Source organism: Trifolium pratense, linkage group LG4, assembly GCF_020283565.1.
Source record: "Trifolium pratense cultivar HEN17-A07 linkage group LG4, ARS_RC_1.1, whole genome shotgun sequence".
NCBI classification, from domain to species: Eukaryota; Viridiplantae; Streptophyta; class Magnoliopsida; order Fabales; family Fabaceae; genus Trifolium; species Trifolium pratense.
Window position 1 is genome coordinate 51,361,072 of NC_060062.1, and position 21,914 is coordinate 51,382,985.

Sequence of the window (21,914 nt, forward strand, 5' to 3'; positions counted from 1 at the left end):
TATAATTCCCCTTTTATATATATAAAAAAAGGTAAATTATTGGTGTTTTGTTGGGTGCCAATACTTGTAAAAGGTAAATTATAATTCCCCTTTTAAATATATTTTAATATAAATTAATATGAAAATAAAAGGTATCACTATTCAACTAAACTTCATAATACTGGACCATAATAAAATGGACACATATATCTTTTGTTAAGGTAAGAGATAAGTTTGTTAATTACAGTTAAAATTTTCAATGTCTTAAAAAGTAGTTATGATTTTCACAAAGATATTATGTTTTGATTAAGTAGGTATGAAAGAAGATAAGAAATCAAACAGTGATATCAAGAGGAATAAGTCCCCAAATGAATATTTGGCTTGTTGAGATTTTCACAAAGATATTTTATTTTGAAAAGGCAGTTATCATTTTCACATGGATATTATATTTTCACCTCAATTTAACATGTGTTACATCTTTGTTTTTATCATTTTAATCGAATCAATATCAATTAAGTCAGTATTTTAATTATAAAAATAAAACTAACTATTAATTTATAATTTTAAACAACGATGTCTCTTGTTAAAATTTTAAATATTAATTCATGATAAACCACTTATATAAATAGTCATATTAAAATTTATTCAAATATTATAATTAATCCTTATTTTTATCAGAAGTATTGACTTCAACCTCAATTTCAATGGAAATTCAATCCTACTCAATTCAATAATAATACAATAGTTAGTTAGTTCAGTGATGATTGACGCTAAACTTGGTAGGAATAATTATAGTTCGATCTCCCGCAACTATCGTCGGGGGGAGGCTGAAATTATTTGATGCCAGAACGGGTTCTGAATCAGATTAAACCGATGGCGAAAGGCAAAAAATATTAATAATACATTAAGTAAAAAATTATTTATTTTTAAAATAATAAATTACGTGTCACATTTTATGAGTCTAAAATTTGTCCCAACTTACCCTTGCACTTTCCCTCTTTAAGTAGCAAAGCTCCCACCACCACTACACACCAAAAACAACCCCGGGTAAGATAGTAAGACCAAAACACCCTCGTTTCCAGCTTCTTCAAAACAATTCACCTCTCTTCTCTCTAAGTCAAGTCTTCTCCACCTTTTTTACTCTTATCCTAAAATACCCCCAACTCAACTCATACCTACTTCTACTTCTCAACTATAAGTACCTACCTCAATTATTCAACTTAATTCCCAAAACGCAACATAATCACTTACACAACATAACCCTTTATCTCTTCTTTCTCTATAGTTCTCTCTCTTTTTTTTCTCTCTAAACTAAAACAAACATTTTCATAACATGACTCGCACACTTAGAACATTACAATCTATTTCCTCCGACGCACCACCGCCGGAGTCCGCCGCTTCATTAGAATCCGACTTTGTCGTCATCCTAGCCGCACTCCTCTGCGCTCTAATATCCGTCGTGGGTCTAACCGCCATCGCCCGTTGCGCCTGGCTCCGCCGTGGTCCGGTCGCCGGAGCATCGCCGGCGACGGCGGTTGTCAACAAAGGTCTCAAAAAGAAGGTTCTCAATTCACTTCCAAAATTCACTTACAGTGACGGAAGTCCCGGAAAATGGGTAGTCTCGTCGGAATGCGCCATTTGTCTCTCGGAGTTTACCGCCGGTGAAGAGGTTCGGGTACTTCCACAGTGTGGTCATGGTTTCCATGTGGCATGTGTTGACACGTGGCTTGGGTCTCACTCTTCTTGTCCTTCTTGCCGTGCTCCTTTTGCTGTTGCTAGGTGCCAGAAATGTGGCCTTTATCAGCCTACACCTGCCGGAGATGTCGCCGGTGAAACGGAGTCGAAGTCCGGCGGCGGAGAAAATGGTGAAGTTGTTGTTAATGTTAATTGTGTTGGTGAGAATGTTGATAGGCATAGCCACGGTGTTTATAATGGCTTCTTGCCATAAAACTTATGTTTTATTTTGTGTCTATTAATTTGTATATATATAATTTAACTTAGATCTCTGTTTTTTTGTTTGGCTCACTTTAATTATGTTTATCTCAAGAGATTAAATTTTTGGCCAATTTTTCACCTTTTATTTTACAATTTACATCATTGATATTTTCTAGTATAGTTTCAATCTCATGCATTAGTTACCTCCTCTTTAAAATTTTGGCTAATTTTTCACCTATTATGGGTAAAAATGATGGGGAAAAATGCTATCTATTTTATTTTTCAGTCAAAAAAATATTTCCGCCATTAATCAATTTTTTTTAGAAAAATATTGTTTTACACGACTGGATATTAAACAAAAGTATGTGAAGGTCATGTGAATGAATACTTTTCACCCATACTCATATGATTTCCATAAAAAAAAAAGGACTGGAATTTTTTACCAACCACAAATAAAAAGACAAATTGACATTCTTCGTTTCGTAACATTTGGTACTACTTTATTTTATTTATTTTTATATGTAGATGTAGATTCTAAAACTCTCGATTGCGATCGAAAGATGACTGAAACTATTTAATGAACTGGTCCTCGAATCCGATTAGGCGATTTAGTGTGTCGGAAACCTCAAGAATAGAGTATTTTTTTAGGAGGGTGGGGAATGTGGTTCTTTTAATAATTAGAATTTATTGATGTACCAAAAAAACAATTGTAATTGTTTTTTTTTTTTTGAGTTTTAAAAAAATTATTGTAATTTTGGTCCTTTATTTTTGTACAACTACACTTTTAGTCTCAATTTTAATTTTTTTGATCAAATTCACGATTTTAACGATCCAATTTTATGACGTGCCAATAAATTATGTAACCTAACATTAAAATGAAGGTGTAATTCCTGACCAAAAAAAAAAAAATGAAGGTGTAATTATTGAGGGTCTTCTAAAATAGGGTGTTAAAGTTGTTGGAAAATTTAGATTTCTTGGGGTTCAAGAAATTGAAAATGAATGGAAAGAATTGAGGAGAGAATTAAGAGATTATAGTGGAAATAATGTGTTGTCTATTATTCCCTTAGAATGATCAAGCTTATATTGTTCAAAAACCCAAAAACTAGTTACAACCGGATGAACTCAACTTGCGCCTATCTGAGAGGCCAAGCCACCAAAGCTCAACTCGTGCTTAAAAGCTGCTCTAACTAACAAAACTAACAAAATGTAACTAACATTATAACTAAATACTCCCTCCGTCCCAAAATATAAGCAAAAGTTGGTCAACAAAAGTGAATGTATTTAGTCCAAATCTTTAACCAAATATATCAAGTTTGTTTGACTAATTTTTACTTATATTTTGAGACGGAGAGAGTAACTAATAAGCTTGCAAAACATTACAGACAACAAAAGTGAGTCATGACCAAAGTATACGGAAAAAAAAAATTAATGAAAGGAAACAAGGAATTGAGAGTAGATAATATATTGTCACATCATCAAATGGTCAAAATCACGAATTAATCAAAATTTATGAAATGGGGACAAAAATTATGTGATTAAAAATTGAAGACCAAAATTACGACTTTGATAGAATAAAATTATCTTTTGTGAAAGAACTTTATCGTTCATGATAGGAAATATCTTATTGAAATAGTTTATGGTCCATTTGAAATGTCTCGTTTTTTTTTTTTACAAAATTTTCTTATTTTTTAATTATGTAAAATAGTTTATGCAATGTATTATTTATAAGTTATTTAAAATAGTTTATGAAAAACAATTTATATATGGTAATATAATTTTTGTTAGTATAACATAAAAATTATTTATTTGCATAAAAAAAAATTATAAACTTAAAAATAAGTCAATTCAAACAGACTAACCATTAAGATATTCATGAACGGCATCCGACTCAATCCACGTAGAGGAGATATAAGACTCTCATCCTAATCAATTAAGCTAGTCACATACACAAAAAACTATTTACCACTTATAATTTAATTTAATTTTTTAGATCTTTTTTAGCTCAAAATTTTGAAGCTTAAAGAAAGCTCTTACTTGAGTTGCTTGAGCTTTGGACATGCCTTTTAGATATTGGTTTATGAAAAAAAAAATAGTATAATCATGAGCATTGAATTGAATTGTGAAGAAGAATTCTTCTTTTGAAAAAAAATATCTGTTCAAATAAATTTCAAAATACATTTTGATATTTTCAATTAAATTCAAATTTCAAAAAGAAAGAAAAAGCTTTTCAAGTATGCATGTTTTAGATAAGTAGAAAGGTGCATATTGCGTTTGGGAAAAAGTAACATAGGGGAGATATTTGTGTTTTTTTTTTCTTAAGGCAAGGGGGAAGATATTTGTGTTTAGTGCAATTTCGGTAAATATCATGTAGAATGAGAAGATATTTTAAGAGGCAATTTTGTTTGTTTAAAAAGCTAAAAAATAATGCTTTTACCTTTAAAATTATTTTTTTAATAAATAAAGTAATGTATATTATGTTGTAGTACATGAGATATTATTATGCTTCTAAAAAATTGAAAAAGAGATATTATGTTACATAGTGGTAGACATTAAAGCAATCAACGTCTAATTAAATTAATGATAATCCAAGTTGGATAATAGGACAAACAAAGAAATGCATGTTAGTCAATTATAACTTGCACAATTTGCATTTATACATGTTTTCAAATTTCTTATATGTGTCAATTATTTTTGTTCTTTTTGTTTTATGTATTTTTGTTGGCTATCAATTATTGAGGAAAATAGTTTTGCACATGGATCCCAATAATGAATATTGATGAAATGTCAAAAAAATAAGTGAAAGAATGGTTTTTGTAACATTTCTCCCAAAAGAGTTACAACAAGTACTCAAAATGTACTAAAATAAGTCATTGAATTGAATGAGAATAACATTTAATCATTCAAGTCAAATGGAATCACATGAAAGAATAAGGTGCATTATTAGTGCTCATTGTTAAACCAACCACTAATTAGTTTTTATCAAACAACCTTATGCAACAAGCTTAATTTCCACTCTTTGTGAATCGTTTCTTTACATCTTCATTAGCAAAAGGAAAATACCCAAAAGAAGGAGCCAAAATAAAATGAAATAAAGGTTAAAGGTAAGATAAGACAAATGAGAGACATAAAGGTAGTGAAAATGTTTATTATATAGTTTCTTCAAAATAATAATAATAATAAAGGTTGAGATGCTATTTAGCTACATGGTCCCTTTTTTTAATTTGCATCTATCCTAATTCACATTCCCATCTACTTTAATTTTTTCTCAATGGGAGGACTATAAGAGTTCATACACCGTTGATGCTTATGATTAATACAAAAGTGATTATATATAGCATCTTCTACTCTTAGCCTTTGTTTTAAGTATAGGATAATGTTATGTGGTCCCACCCACCATTTATCTTACTAAGTTATCTTTTATTCTCCTCTCATGCTAGCTTTTAGTGTTAATACACAACTCATCAACAAAGTTGAAAGTTGAGACTCGAAAAAGTAATGAATGATATTTTCATTAGATCCTATATACATTATTAGAAAGCACCATGATTACCAAAGATAACATGCATCTATTTTTCTAACCTTCATTTTGGTGCATTGTTTGTTTTCATTTTTGAACCAACTTGGTTTGTTTATTTTCACTTAATCACTTTTCAACCAACTTGGTTTGTTTTCACTTTTCAACTAACTTGAGTTGGGGACTCATTAATAAATTACTACTTTGCCTACTTTTTCTAACTTATCTTGTGCCTTTTTGAAGTCCATGACTAACCAAAACATGACAAATCCGCAGGCAACTTATTCACTAGCATGATACTTACGTTTTTATTGTGTATTTGTGTGATTCCGTAAGAAAAGGGGAGTCAAATTTTAGACTATATAGTCATATAGTAGTAGTAGTATAAGTTGTATAACATTGGTCCTTATCCATTATAAGCATCCAAACTTGACTTTTACCTTATTGATATCAACACTTAAATATCCACATTCACACCTATCCTTGTTTATCCGTATTTCCCTGAATTGGAGAAGTTCATGTAATGTCACTAAATTTGAAAGTGATGGCCCAACATAAATTTAACTTTTAAACATTGTTAAAAAATATCTTTCGTATAGTTTTCATTTCTAACCAAAGTTTTAAAATCGACAAGATTTGAACTTGAAACTTTACTTAAAAGATCTGAATCTCTACCCTAAGAGCAACATGAACTTTATATCTAACTTCTCTTCTACTCCAAAGTATCACTGAGACCTCATTGTTGTCTAAAAAACCAAAGAACTTGTTAGAACTTAAGTACATAAGAAGAGTTCAACCCAAAAAAATAGTCCAATTGGTGGGAGAGTCTTATCACTTAAGTATAACATTGAACATTTTAATATATTCAATATGAAATTCCCAAGAGAACTCAAAGGTCAAAAATTCTTCGATCTCTTTATTCTACAATGATAATTGAAGGGTTATAAAGGGGTGATCGCGGTGCGGTTTGGTTCGGTTTTGAGCATAAAAGTCATCCTAACCGCGAGATAAAAATGCATGCGGTTCGGTTTGGTTCGGTTGATTTTTAAAAAGTCATCCAAACCAAACCAAACCAAACCAATGCGGTTTGGATCGGTTCGGTTGGTGCGGTTTAAAACATAACGATTGTACCGAACAATTTTAAGCATAAAAAAAAAAATAAAAAATTGAAGTTCCAAAATAACATTGTAGTACCAACAAAATTTATTTATCCAAAATAACATTATAGTAACTTACAATTTTAAATATATAAAAAAATTGAATTTTCAAAATAACATCACGGTACCGATAAAATTTGTTTATTTAAAATAACATTACAACACCAAAATAAAATTTCAGTACAAAAAATAAAAACAACTTGAAGTTCGATTAAATAGTTCGACTGACTTGGTAATTGGGCATGTATATTGGAATATAAATATATTTTCTTTTACGATATTGGAATATAAATATATAATAGTAACTTAATGCGGTTTTTGCGGTTATCCGCGGTTTTTGCGGTTTGCGGTTCAGTAAGAAAGCCATCCAAATACATCCAAACCAAATGCGGTTTTTGCGGTTTTCGGTTTGGTTTGGTTCGATTTGCGGTTTTACTTTTGGATTGGTTCGGATACGATCACCCCTAGTTATAAGTAAAGATACCTTCCGTAAAAAAAAAGAGTGAAGATACCTAAGCCTTGTTATTCCTAAAGAAAAACACTAATCACCCAATGTGACTATTTGTCATTTTGTCCACGTAGTTAAAACACTTTGACTTTAAGTACACTTTTCTATCATTTTCAACACTAACAAATTGCCACATGTACCGACATCATGCTTACCAAATTTTTACACACCATTACCACCAAGTTTAGTATCATGAAACCTGCCTAAACATATTAGATTTTTAATTTTAAACAAAAAGTTCTGCTCACAAAATAGGACTATTGAACAGTGTATGACAGAACAGGACTAACTGAGCTTCGATCATGTTCAGCATCATCCTTGGACAACAGAGGTTGCTAATCGCCTCGACATGATGACTCGTGTAAAATCACTGAGAATACATTTGTCGATGTAACCTAATAATTATAACTGAATCACATACGTAGAATTAACAATACCAACTAAATTTCCCCGTCATCACTATCTCCTCCAAATAAGGAAGCCATTTTCATAGCTAGCTTTGCGGCCATTTCCCTTCTTTGAAAATCAGGCATCAATCTTACGCCTGAGCGCATATTCCCAATCTCAGACATCAACTGTTCCAAATCCTCTATCTCGAGACAGTCACTGTCATCTAACTTCCCATCTCCTTCAGAATCTACGATACTGTGCACCACAGCCGTGTCACCCTCATCCTGAAATGCAGCGCTTGAGGTTGTGCGCTGGAGCTCTTTATCGGATTTACTTCCATCATCATGTTCACAAGATGTGTTGGGATTGTTTTGTGGAGCTGATGACCCCCCTGCATCTAAGGAAGTTGCAGAAATCCATCCTTGTTCAGTTTCGTCCCAATCCGCTGAACCAGCTGATAAAACTTCATAATCTTGCTCATAGTCAGATTCTTCCGAAGATATCTCTGAAGAAAAGAAAAAGGGTAAGCCAAAATTAGTGCAAATTTATTAAAAATTACTTGAAGAGGCTAGCAGCAAGATGCCAAGAAAAATAAATAAATAAAAAAAGAAAAATACCTTCCATCTCAGGAAATGAAGGTTGGCTTATCCTTTCACCGGATTTCAATACCATCCCAGGCCACATATGGGCGGAAAGTGCACCATAGATGCGTTCAACTCCTTGTAAATCACCGTCAACAGACAAGCCTGTATACAACATTTCTTTTATCAAGATATGAGTTAATACATATAATGAAATTGAATCAATTTAAACTAATATTCCAACATTCACCATTCAAATCATAGCCTTTGTAGCATCGGCACTTCTCATGGAAGGCATGTACAGTGTCACCGACACGACAGCAATACATGTGATTACGTTCAATTAATTCATTTTTTCATTATTTTATAAGTGTCGTGTCTGGTGTCCGTGTTAGTGCTTCATAGACCATAATGTTGTAAATTAGCAGAAAAATGTCAGATCCGTGTTTCTACAATGATATTTTATTAATCATCTTTCAAACAACTCACTGCTATCTAAACCCCATCATCTCTCATTAATAATGTTTTATAAAATTTATAAATTTCTAACTACGACTTATCTATAGGTAAAACTGAGCATTTCTGAAAGAAAAAGAGTCAGTTATGTGCAATGTATTATAAATCAGCTCAATATAACAGGAAGTTTTACATTTATCAAAATCGGCATTGGAAGCACAAGCCTCAATAAACTCAATATTGTGCTCAGCACACCATTCCAAACACGACTTTCTGATGTCCCAGGATGGTTCTTCACCCCCCAACAAACTAGTTCCTTCAGTTTCGGATATTCCAAACTCAGAGAATTCAGAATAGAGATCCACAGCAGAATCTTCAAGTTTCAGCAACCGTCTTCTGTATTCAACATGAACTGGATGATCTGGAACAAGGTCCACTTTATTTCCAATACATAGTAGTATCTCAAAATTTTGGATATCGGTGTGTGATACCCAGCCTTGAAGTGCAGTTAAGGAAGATAACTGCACATAATAAGATGACATAAATATACATACATTACATGCACATTTAACTGTATTATACATGCTAAACCCATATGTAAAACAAGAAAGTACCCCCTCCGTTCCAAATAAATGTTGTTTCAGCAAATAAAAACTGTTCCAACTTCCAAAATAAGTGTTGTTTTATTTTTTCAATGTAACATTAATTAATTTATTCGATTAAAAAGTCTCGGTGTCCAAAAATGACATGACAACATCGCCAGTCCCTCATACTCCAATAACAAACTCAGTGTCCCACACAGACACGACACCATCCTCTGCTCCACAACAACCATCACCCCAACCACCGAAAAAACTTCCAATGCGAAGAATCCATGGTGATTACAGCCTCCCTTTCATAGGACCCCTCCAAAACTGTCTCAATTATATCTACAGTGAATGCGGACGCGACAAATTCTTCCGAAGCAAAATGAACAAATACCAATCAACTGTTTTTCACACCAATATGCCACCAGGCCATTTCATTTCATCAAACCAAAACTTCATCATTTTACTCGACAGAAAATAATTCCCTATTCTCTTCAATAATTCGAAATTTGAAAAACATGACCTCTTCACCAGAACTTTCATGCCGTCAACTGAACTCATTGGCGGTTACAAAATCCTTTCTTACCTCGCTGACACAAACGATCAAGCAACTTTTAACTACCTTCCAAAAGCACTTTTCAGAACTAACCCTACCGAAACACAATGCTCCAAAAATAGTATCGAAATGAACTCTGATGCAACTCAGTCCAATTCCTTCGTTAGGTCTTCCAAAATGTAATGAAGAACCACTTTTTTACACTTTTTCACACTTTTTACGAATCATCTAGTGGACCAGTTTTAGATTAATCTTTTTTCCACTTCTTCTGGTAATTTTTTTTCCCACCAGAATCGGTGGAAGACAAAAAGTGTGAAAGACCTAACGAAAGAATTGGACTGAGTTGCATTAGAGTCCATTTCGATATTTTTTGGAGCATTAGTTCCGAGATTTAGTTCGGTAGAGTTAGTTCCAAAAAGTGCTTTTGCAAGGTAGTTTTAAAAGTTGCTTGATCGTTTGCATCAGCGAAAATCACTTTTCCTGTTTTTGCAAGCTCCTTTTCTAATGTAACAAAGAGGTTTGTGTATGATGAGTGAAACTCAGGGATGAAGTGGCTGCTTCAAGTTTCAAGGGGGAAGAAGAAGCGGTATTTAAGTTGGTTGTGTTTTGGTTCGGTTGGTTTGAGGTAAGAGAGGATTCTATAACCGCCAGTGATTTCAGTTGACAGCATGAAAACTCCGATGAAGAGGTCACGTTTTTCAACTTTGGAATTATCGAAGAGAATAGGGAAATGATTTTCATAATTTAGAAGACAAGTCCTACACAACCAGTATTAAGTAACATGGTTTACCATGTTTTCAATGGAAGGCCATAATCCTACAATCTCTAGAAATCAATGTTGTGAGCATCACTTTCAAGTCATTGTATCCCACTATACATTCATTGTTAGGAACCCAAAAATTGGATTCCTAAGAGAGAACACTTTTATTAAGAAATAGGATAGAATAGGAGAGAAATCTCTCCTCCAAAGGGTTTCACCCTTTCACAATGTTTACAATATTCAATAATTGATCCACGCTACATTGTGTTCTCCTATTTATACAAATAGTCCTCTAACAACCTCTACTAACCTCTAAATTCTAATAACAACCTTTAACTACTCTAATTAACCACTATTCTATATCCTAACATTCATGACAACACTTGTTTTGGAACAGAGGGGGTAGTACAATAACAAACAATTATTCCGTCAGATTGTAGAATATCAAATCAAAACAATAATAACAAACAAAACATTCGTCGAGGATTAAGTAATCAACAAAAGACAGAAACAGAACAAATTAAAGGAAAATGAAAGTAAAGAAACTAACATCATTCATGTCAAAGACCATCACCAAAGCCGTCATTCTTTGAAACGCGGGTAGATTCTCAACAGAAAAACCATCATGAAGATGTGCCATCCAAACAGCAACATCAGCAGTATAGTACTTAGTATTAATAGTCCACCTGTTAACAATTCCATGATCAAATACACAACACAACGACAAAATTCGAAAAAATTCATATAAACAATCATTTGAATAAAATGTTTCATAAAATATATATACCCATGGATATTTACTTCAGAAGCTGAATCAAAAGCATCTTCAGAATCAACAGAGAGTAATCCTAAACACAGCATTAACAAAGCATATCAACTCAAATTTCATCACATTAATAAATAAATAATCGTAGAATTTAACTCCAAAACAATTAATATTAATCATAATCATGGATCATAATCAAAAGCCTAAAATTAAAGGTAAGAGTAAGAAGCGGTTACGGGATAGAAGAGTGCGTTTTCCGACGGTGGAGGATCCGATGATGAAGATTCCGGGTCGGTTTTCGAGAGAAACCGGATCCGTTTGTGATTCGGTAGAATCCATTAGATTAGTAGCTTATTCTCTCAGGTTGCGATTTTCTTCTTCTTCCGATTGTTGCAATTGTTCTTCGTTCATCACATTTCTCACTGTCTCGTCTTCTTCGAGTTTTTGCTATGGTGCACGTGCCGTAGGGTGTATTCTCCTGTTCTAGCGTGCACAGTAGTAACGGTGTATACGCGCTATCTGTTGCTAGTTTTGTTGGGCCATATGAACTACATTGGCCTTTTTCTATTTTAGGAGGTGTTACTAATTGCTATCTACACAAAAGAATTTTTCTACCCACCCCTCTCATTTTCAACCCATCTATAAAATTTTCAATTTTATTTTTGTTCTTACAAATGTAAAATTTTCAATTTTTCTTTTTACGGAAAATTTTTCCCTTTTTTTTTTTTTTTTCTGTTCTTACGAATTACATTCTTTCACTTCTATTAAAATTATTTATAAACATATATGTAATATTTTATATGTCTTTTAAGAAAGTCAGGTAAAATAAATATATGATTTTTAAAGAGGTCACGATTAGCCTTTTAACTAAACGAGGTAGTAACCCTACTTTCTCTTCGGTCTTTTTTCTTGTTCATCCATTAGAGAGAGGTGATTTATGGTCAATTTTGATCTGAAATCATCCCTCTTGATTGTTTTTTTATTTCTTTTTATTCTAATAATAATAATAAATGATTTTCACATCTTTTTAGGTTTTGTTTGGATTTTTTCGTAATTTCTTCATCCGATGTTGTTTGTTTTGACGTCCCGTCTTGGTACGGTGTTTGTTTTGATTTTCCGTCTTAGTATGGTGTTTGTTTTGCTTTTCTGTCTTTGTACAGTGTTTGTTTTGTACAGATTTTACATATTTGCTTCGATCAAATTCAGTGCAGATTCAATGAGTTTAGGCAGATCCGGAGGCATGACTATTCCAGACATTTTAATTTTTTCATACCAATTGTAGGCTCTGTAATTATGCCGTTATATACTATTAACTCGGATGTTGTGAGCTTGTTCGGATGTATGCTTAAAAAGGAAAAATATAATAATAAACATATATAGATAATTGCATACAGCCTTATTTTAGGGACAATTTTTACTCTCCAAATGATGCTTATATTAGATACAATGAAATAACTGTTTAGAAAAATCATATCCTACAAAAGTAAGAAAAATCTGCAAATGCATCTAATTACATTGTGTCCAACTACATTTTATTTCATACTTTTTTTTACTGTTTTTCTTCAAAGGACTAAAGTAAGAACTTGCCTACATGTATTCCAACATCAATATTATTTCAACTCTTCTACCATAACAAATAAATCATGATGCTTCTTTTTCTTCTTCCACTTCTTCATGTGATGATAATTCTTACAATACATGGTAATTACACAACTATAAACTCACTTTTTGCTCCCAAACATAGCAGCTAGATCAAGCAATAGTTTCATGCGGCTTTGAACCAACAGCAAAGAACTCAATGATAACTTCTAAAGGCATACCCTTAGTTTCAGGAACTTTTAAGTAAACAAAAATCAATGAAACAATGCAACCAACAACAAACAATATAAACACACCGGTAAGACCGAGGAGTTGAAGCAAGGAAGGAAACATAGAAGTGATGATCAAGCTAGATATCCAAAATGTAAGTGAACAAATAGACATACATATTCCACGAACACTTGTTGGAAATATTTCTGCACATATGATGTTTGGAATTACACCATAACCCATACAGAATACACTTTCATATGTCACTACACATATTGCTGTTATTGCTGCATTGAGGATTGAACTTAGATGAAATAAGTCTCTGAGTATTAGTATCATGAGAGATAGTATAAGAATTGGTATTGTGTATAGCATTATTGACCTGCATATTAGAAAATAATAAACAATGTCATTGTCATTATTATTTTTGCATTAAATGCACGCCCAACACTATTGAGCTTGGTGCGTGGATATAAACGGTGGGTGACCTGATAACGGAAACCTGATAACAGGTGGCTCAACGGATCGTGGAGAGGCTCTGATACTATCTTAGAATTAAGTTTTTGGCCTAACTCATCCTTACAAAACCGGCCTGTAAAGTGAGGATTGCCTCTTGCTTATAAACATTCATTTAGGCCATCTCGCAACCGATGTGAGACTCTTAACACCTTAAAGTCACTTCTGAAGTACTCTGGAGAGGTATACTTTCAGACAAAATCTCGATTGATTTTACCCTCTAGAAGTATATTTTCGGACACGTGTAATTTTTTAGAAATGTGGAATGGAATACGGACTAAGTATCAATTTGATCTTAATTTTTTTATATATGTTGCTTAAAATAGTCTCAAATACAGACTAAAATATCTTTTAAAAATTATCGTAAAAACGACTAAGACTAAATTGATAATAGATCATTAAGTCTCAATCTAAGAATCATTCGGCAATGACTGGAACCAAACACGACAATGACATCAACACGCAGTGACCATAATTTGAGAAAATAAACGTGATTGAATGTAACTACATGTACGGTATTGTGTCGGTTTCCAACTTATTGTGTGTCGAACACTGGACACACCTTTAATTTGAAGTATCCGTGCTACTTAGATTTTGAGACATATAAAGGAGTAAGAGAAAAATCAATATATGTTTCAGTTTAAAATTTACCTCCTTCCTGCTAAATCCATCAACCTCATGGAAATAGCTATACATGGAAGCATGAAGAATGTTGTTATCATATTTACAAGTAAAGACGAAGATGTTGCACTAAGGCCAAAATTTGACAAAAGTGCTCCAACACCTGCCCGATCGAGAATTTGAGGAGCATAAAATATAATTCCATTTATTCCAGAAGCCTGCAACATAGATTATATTTTTAGAATCCAATAAATGAAGCTAATAAAGTACCAATCCCATAAGTATGCAACTTCAAATTATCTAACATATTATACTCGACCAATCGTTAGTTGGTTCAGTGGTGATTGGCGCTGAACTTGGTAGGGAGGACCACGGTTCGATCCTCCGCAACTGCGATCGGGAGGGGGCTGGAACCACTTGATGCCAGAACGGACCCTCGAACCAAATTCAACTGGTGGTAAAAGCAAAAAAAAAAAAAAAAGCAATATATACTTGGTGTTGAACACCAAACATACTTTTAATTTGAAGTGTCGGTGCAACAAAAATATTGTAATACCAATTTCAATTAGTATTGTACCTGTTGAAGAACTTGAAGTCCTATTCCAACAACTAAAGCTCTCTTTACACCTGGATCTAACAAACCTTCCCAACTTGTACGTTTTGGAATATCTTGTGGTTTAATTTTCATATCCTTAGTAGTAAGAACTGCATGGCTAACAAGTGCAGATGCCGGAAAAGATTCACCACCAACACCACCACCATGATCTGCATGCAAGTCATAACCAGAAGTTGAAGCAAATGAAGCTTGTTTTGACACTGAGGCACTAGGATTTGCATGCAGATAAACCCTTTGAAGTGCTTCTTTCTTTTCTCCGTCTTTAGTAATTGCTTCAATTGATTGATATACTAATTTCCAACCTCCGCCAATGTCTGTGTTATTTGGTATATCTCCAGCATTACCTTGAACCAATTCTGTTTCTTTCTCTATAGAATTACCTGTTGAAATATTTATATGCATGCTCATATATCTGATCATTTGGCTTCCGCACAAAAATATGATTACAACTATAATTTGTGTTATTGAACATATCTTATGTCTTAATTATTAAATTAATGCAAACACTACCTTGATGTTGAAGTAATGGAGCATGCAAGTTGTCACTTGTACCAAAGGGACTTGCTCTTGAAATTCCTCCACTTTGATCAATTAGGGGGTTATTTTCTTGCACATTACCAAAGAGATTGACAATGTTGTCCTTAATATTAGTAGCAGCATGGGATGTCGTGCTTCCCTGGCGCGACATCGATAACATGCTTCGTGACATCATACCTGTTACTTGTTGTGCAATCATCGAAACTTCTCCTTGATTTGGTCCATAAAGTTTTATACAATCCTTCCCTACTTCTTTGTTTGAAATAAGTTCACTTGCTGGGGCAACTATGTATTCTTCTATAGTAGTGGATTCACCTCCAGGATTCATACCCTCAGCTAGCAAAGCCAATTCTCCTATAGATCAAAACAAACATCAATGAGACTTGTTTGAATAAATATCTCAATTAAGTGTTTATGGTATAAGTGTTTATGTATAAGTTATTTCTATAATAAAAGATAAAAGTAGAACAATTTAGTATCACCTGAAACATCTTCAACGCAGCGAATTCTTTGCAAAACTTTTTTAGCCTCAGAAATTCTACCTTTACTTACAAGCCAAGGAGGAGATTCGGGGAGGTAAAACACGGCGAGAAAGAAATAAACAACAGAAGGAATGGAAACAATACCAAGCATGGTTCTCCAATTTGGTGAATCAATCAAGGAAAAAGAGAAAACCAAAACATATGCCAAAAACATTCCAGAAGAACATGAAAGTTGAGGAAGAGTATTCAATAATCCTCTTATATCAGGTGGTGCTATCTCAGATATGTATAGAGGAGCTGATGTCAAGGTTAATGCAATTCCAGTTCCATTCAATATCCTTGAAAGCAGAATCATAGGAATATTAGGAGCCCATAACATAACCAGACCACTTGAAAAAAACATGAGTGATGATGATATTAACATCGGACGCCTTCCAAACATATCGGAAATTGTGCCGGCAAATATGGTTGCAAATGTTCCAGTTAGAAATGACATAGACACAATTAGTCCCTCAAGTGATGGATTAGTTTCTAAGTGGAATTCTTCTTTGATGTATCTCATGCCACCTGTAGTGATTTTGTAGCAACATAATTTGTTAATGATATCTATTGTCAATGCTATAGTATCATACACAACACAAGTATCTTGCTGCTCTATATCTAAATATTTGAGAACATTAACATTTGTTCATTTGTACAAATCCACAAAAAAAATAAAAAAATAATAAATGTCACAGGTTCAAATCATGTCATCCCTATCCCTAACTATTTAGTTATCGTATCAGCAAGAGATCAATTTCAACCCACATATTCTTATACAGTCAAAGGGGGATCGATTCCATAAAAGATGAGATCAGTAAGTAGGAATTTACTGAAATGCAATCTTTGTTTGATCGTCAATTTTGTACCAAGGGTCTCTTTGGAGTATACCGAATCAGTATAGCTATCCTTCTTCTAACACAACAACGAAGGGAAATTCAAAGAAAGAAAGAAAATCGTCACTAAATCGCATAGTATGATTGTAAAAGATTATAAGATATGTGATAGTAAACACAATTAGACAATAAAAGAGATGTCATAATTAAAAAAAAAAAACACACACACACACATACCTGCAATGGTTGAACTATCCCATCCAAACAACAAATTCCCAAGTGTAGCAGAAATTGCAACTGAAACAACCTCCCTCATGATTGTTCTTGGTTAATAATAAAACATTCAAATTTCAGAACACAAGTTGGATTACTAAGAACTATTAGTTACTTCTACATCAATATGTGCTAATACCATGGTTAATTAGAACACCCTCTAATTAAAATAGTTAACTTGTTTCTTATGTATACATTATTGTTTCCTAAGTTTTTAATGATGTATGTGTATGTTATCTATTGTCTGGTAAATAAGTTGTTAAAGTGAAATTTGTTTAGTTAATTGGTTGAAGGTCAAAAGAACATGGCAACCCAAATTTCTTGAAAACGAAATGTTTGCAAAATTTTGTGAGTGAGATGAAACCACGAATATGTTTTACTATTTTTTAACACAAAAATGGTAGAGATTAGCAATATAATAGGAGCAAAGCATGGCTTGCCAACATCGATCGGTTAAACACGGTTTTCTTTGGATAGATAATAGATTAAACATGTTTTTTTCTAACTTCTTTAATACTCCCTCCGTGCTACAATATATGTCACTTTGCAGAAAATTTTTGTATCACAATATATGTTGTTTTACAATACCAATAAAACATTGAATGCTATTTTTTCTATTATATCCTTAATTATTTATTACTCTCTCCGTCTCATTTTATAAGAACTACTTTGACTAAATGCACTATTTATTTATCGTGCTTTGACTATATTTTTTTAATAATATATAGATGTAAATATTAGCATATAAAATCTTGTTTGATTTGTTTCGATGAGTATTTTCAAAATATCAAGTTTTTATAATTTTTACTAGTAGAGAATTAAAGATATTATTGATCAAAATTGTGCATTGACATACGTGCAGTAGTCAAACAGGTCTTATATTTTGGAACGGAGGGAGTACTCTTTCTTCTTTCAATTCTTCAATTTATATTTCCCAAACAATTAATGAAGAATAATTTTGTAAACTAACTCATAATTTCTCTTTTCCATACAACATTAATTACATTTCTTAATATGCGTAAAACTGTCAAAGTGACATATATCATGATATGGAGGGAGTAATGCATTTATAATATCGATATATATGTTAGAATTATTTCACCTATTTTTTTAATAAAAAATTTCAGTGAGTTAATTAATCTCGAAAACTGGGCAACGACCGACTCAAGGGTAAGATACCCAAGTGATAATAAAAAAATGAAAATATTTCCCAAAATAAATGACCTAATTTTAACTTTGTGTACTATTCATATGATTTTTTTTTTACCTTATTTTTCTACTAATATATACATGCAAATATTATCATATGAGATGTTTGATTTGTCTCGATGAGCATTTTCAAAATATACAACTTTTATAATTTTTAATAATACATAACTAAAGATATTAACGATTAAAGATGTGCATTGACAAACGTATTTGTGGTCAAACAAATCATTTATTTTGGGTCAGAGGGAGTATTTATTAAAAAATCTCATAGTTCCTCCCTCCGTGATAATATGCATATTTAATGTATAAGCAAAAGTCATCTTTCGTTCATTGCATATTTAATGTATCTGATCTATATTATAAGACATATACATTAAATATGCAATGAACCTAAAAAGTTAATTTTTGCTTATATATTGTCACGTAGTGAAGAGAAGTGCTATTTATAGCGAACACTATTTTCACGAAATTTTCACGAACTCTACTTTTATTTGCTTTTCTATATTTTTTTCACAAATATTTTGTAAAATGGAACGGATGTTCATGAAATCTTTTATACATGCATTTCAACTTTTGGGTGTGGCCCAAAAATAACAGTTCCTGAGATCTTTGATCTACCTTTTTCTTAAAAATTTGACCAACCTTTTAATTTAATTTCATCATGAACTGAGATATCTATGTTGGAGGTGAAACGCACATCGCTAGATACTGGAGGTGAATCCTCTTATGTTGGAAACATAGATGCTATATTGCTATGGACATGGAGTCAAAGGTGAAGAAGCGGTTGTAGAAGAAAAACATATTTTGAGAAAGAAAAGCGGTAGAGAGAAACACAAGTGGCAGAGAGAAACACAAGTGTCATAAACACAGGTTGCAGTGCGTGCCACGTCAGTTCGTGATCCTCTCGTGAAATTGCTTTTTGCGAGATTAAGCATTTTCCTTTTATAAATAATAATAATATGTTTTCTGGTTTATAACCCTCTGGTTCCTAGGAAAAAGGGCCCTAGTAGTCCAGAGTTCAGCCGCGAGGTAAGTAAAGTCTGGCCAAGAAATTGTTCCACCCAGAAATCGATCCCGGGTTTTTCCGAAATCTGTCCTTTTTGGTGAAGCTCGTTAACCACTTGAGTCCAATAACTTGGTTGGTTTACAAATAATATTTATTGATTTTTCTATATTATATACTATTGTGGACTAATCACAATCATCCGTCTAAACTATATACCGGTATATATATCCATATAATATGTGTCCAGAAGCTTATCACATTGGGGACCGAAAAATAATAAAATAATAATAAAAATCAATGTAGATTTTTCTGTTACATTTGTCTATGTAATTTATTTTTTTTTAATGTTATCGTATCATATTTACGAATTTCTTGTTTAATGGTGACCGATGACCAATCGCCTCCAGGAAATATGTGGGGCACAAAAAATAAGTTCTTCTCCTCAATCGAATTTTGTTCATACACAAGAGTCAAATATGAAACTTTTGACCACTTACTTAAGAGACTCAAAACTCTTACCACTCGAAACAACTATTTTTTTGTTTATTAAAAGGCTATTTTTTTTTGTTACAAGGCTTTGTTTTAAATAATTCAACACTTATAATTGTTCGACAATATAAATATTTTTACACCGTAAATACATATCAATTAAATTCTTATTTATATAATGTAAATGATAAATAATAGATATATTTACAAATTATAATATACTAATGGTATATGATATAATATGTATATGTATGTATGTAGATGAGGGGGAGGGGGGGCCTTGGCCACTGCTTGCCCCCCTCCAGGTCCGTCCCTGCGGACATCCAAACAAATTGTGAATCAATTTACGAAATAAAAAAATAAAACGAAATCGATTACATTAATTTATTAAATGAATTTGTTCTATCAAAATTTTGTAATTTTGGTGTTTTTTCCACTTCGGCACTGTTTGGTAAGTCCAATAAGCTAGCTTATAGTTTATTGGATAGCTTATTGGACTAACTTACAAGCTTGTTTGATAAAAATATAAAGTGTTTGGTAAAGAGCGTCTCTAACTAGCTTATAGCGTTTTTTGATATGCTATTTCAAGTAGCGTATGAGCTTTAGCTTATAACTTTTTACATTTTATTTCATATTTACCTTTATTAGTTTTATTTTTTATTTTTTAAAAATTATAATAACTACCCACTAACACTTACCCAAAAAAAAAAAATTCACTATAACCATATACTTTTATGTCATTCTAAACTTACAACAGTTAAATTTGCCAAACACTTTAATTTTATTTTACTAGCTTTTCAGCTATAAGCTACCAGCTACCAGCTATAAGCTAGTTTTTTAGCTAAAATATAAGAGATTCTACCACCAAAGAAATATTTACAAATTATTGTATTAAATAATAAAGTCATCACAACCTTAGTGTAATTTTTTTTTTTACAAAAGGGGCCTAAGCCTAGAAAGAAAGGAAACTAATTAAATAGCGATGACTCTAGGAGTAGTGATCCCCATAATATGTCAGCTAGTAACAAAGTACTCATGCAGGACACTGCTCATACAAACAAATTTCAGGTCCATGGTCACATCCCATGTTTGCAAGCGCATCCGCACACGAACTTGCCTCACGATAGGAATGACGCGTCTTGATCTTCCAACTCAAAGCTAGCAACCGACGAATTTCTTGAATAAGTCTCCAGCCAACAACACTCCTTAGTTCCGCCACTGAGTCAGTTCAAATGGTAAGAGTCTTAAGCCCATAGTTGTGGATATTTGACCCCCGCCCCGACTCTTGCGTACGAAAAAATTCGATTCGAAGGGGATAACTTATCTTATACGTTTACAAGTTTCCCGATAGAGATTTGTCGCCTTAAACAACCGTGAAATAGAAGTTACACACAACACAAGATTACAAAACCGTAATTTGCTGCTTTTTCTTTGGGAAACAGCATGGTGTAGAGGGATGTAAAAGAGACGTTAATTTCTACCATTTTTGCCCCTTTAGCTTCATCAGTTTTCTTTTCTAAAAATAAAATAAAATTGAAGTGTAAAACTTTAACGCCTTAAAATATAGTCAAGAGGAGTATTAATTTGGAACTCATCTCATCAACATGAAGAAAAAAAAAAGTTAAATAGACAAACGGTAGAAGGACTACCATTGAAATGAATGGTCAATTTCTTTTTTATAACAACATGGATGATAATTTTTTACAACATAAATGAAAGTTATATATATATATATATATATATATATATATATATATATATATATATATATATATATATATATATATATATATATATATATATTGACAGCATATATTAACTCCTTTTTATATATTGTAAGAAAAAAACATTTTTTATATTAGACAGATTCTAGTGAATGTTTTGTTTGAAGAGACTTCTATTAAGTGACCAATAGTATTGGATTAATATTTAATAGTGAGATATTTTGGTAAATTTAATGAGATTATAAGTTCAATCATCATTGTTTTTATTATGCATCAAAAATAAAAGGAATTAACTTCAACTTATTTTTATCTTTGAAAAAATATAATGGCAAGACTACTTAGTTGAGTAAAAGATTATTTTTCAATTTGTAATATTGAAGTTATCTTCTTTTAGAGATCAATTACATAATGTGTTGTGGGATTAGAATTTGACTTTGTCCTGTTTTAGTAGCAAAGATGTTGATTTAGTTTCAATAATTTGGTTTATGAAGATAAATTATATTTCTCCATGTGATTATTATAAGTAAATTTGATTTTTTTGCTACATTGGAAAAATGATGTATTTGGT

At 32.3% G+C, this 21,914-nt stretch overlaps 3 protein-coding genes across 3 annotated transcripts; 1 reads left to right on the top strand and 2 right to left on the bottom strand.

Annotated features, from left to right (window-relative positions):
• Positions 1-1,014: 1,014 nt before the first annotated feature.
• Positions 1,015-2,045, top strand: LOC123881433 (RING-H2 finger protein ATL8-like). The gene has a single exon (XM_045930125.1). The coding sequence runs from the start codon at positions 1,313-1,315 to the stop codon at positions 1,925-1,927; it is 615 nt and encodes a 204-aa protein (XP_045786081.1). The 5' UTR covers positions 1,015-1,312; the 3' UTR covers positions 1,928-2,045.
• Positions 2,046-7,167: 5,122 nt separating this feature from the next.
• LOC123881434 lies at positions 7,168-11,707 on the bottom strand. The gene is made up of 6 exons (XM_045930126.1): positions 11,426-11,707; positions 11,211-11,271; positions 10,974-11,109; positions 8,714-9,041; positions 8,101-8,229; positions 7,168-7,988 (listed from the first exon to the last, which is right to left on the bottom strand). The coding sequence occupies exons 1-6, from the start codon at positions 11,526-11,528 to the stop codon at positions 7,534-7,536; spliced, it is 1,212 nt and encodes a 403-aa protein (XP_045786082.1). The 5' UTR covers positions 11,529-11,707; the 3' UTR covers positions 7,168-7,533.
• A 907-nt stretch (positions 11,708-12,614) lies between these two features.
• On the bottom strand, positions 12,615-17,177 carry LOC123881435 (monosaccharide-sensing protein 2-like). Its single transcript, XM_045930127.1, has 6 exons — positions 16,883-17,177; positions 15,771-16,337; positions 15,262-15,642; positions 14,713-15,131; positions 14,166-14,353; positions 12,615-13,380 (listed from the first exon to the last, which is right to left on the bottom strand). The coding sequence occupies exons 1-6, from the start codon at positions 16,959-16,961 to the stop codon at positions 12,942-12,944; spliced, it is 2,073 nt and encodes a 690-aa protein (XP_045786083.1). The 5' UTR covers positions 16,962-17,177; the 3' UTR covers positions 12,615-12,941.
• Between the last annotated feature and the right edge of the window lie 4,737 nt (positions 17,178-21,914).

What these genes read in the sequence shown, in the direction of transcription:
- LOC123881433 (XM_045930125.1), top strand. Translation starts at nt 1,313, where the DNA reads ATGACTCGCACACTTAGAACATTACAATCTATTTCCTCCGACGCACCA.
- LOC123881434 (XM_045930126.1), bottom strand. Translation starts at nt 11,528, where the DNA reads ATGGATTCTACCGAATCACAAACGGATCCGGTTTCTCTCGAAAACCGA. An exon ending in TCTGAAGTAAATATCCATGG is followed by an intron (nt 11,110 to 11,210) that starts GTATATATATTT and finishes AATTGTTAACAG; the next exon opens with GTGGACTATTAATACTAAGT. An exon ending in TTCATTTCCTGAGATGGAAG is followed by an intron (nt 7,989 to 8,100) that starts GTATTTTTCTTT and finishes TCTTTTCTTCAG; the next exon opens with AGATATCTTCGGAAGAATCT.
- LOC123881435 (XM_045930127.1), bottom strand. Translation starts at nt 16,961, where the DNA reads ATGAGGGAGGTTGTTTCAGTTGCAATTTCTGCTACACTTGGGAATTTG. An exon ending in GGATAGTTCAACCATTGCAG is followed by an intron (nt 16,338 to 16,882) that starts GTATGTGTGTGT and finishes AAATCACTACAG; the next exon opens with GTGGCATGAGATACATCAAA. An exon ending in ATGGATTTAGCAGGAAGGAG is followed by an intron (nt 13,381 to 14,165) that starts GTAAATTTTAAA and finishes TCTAATATGCAG; the next exon opens with GTCAATAATGCTATACACAA.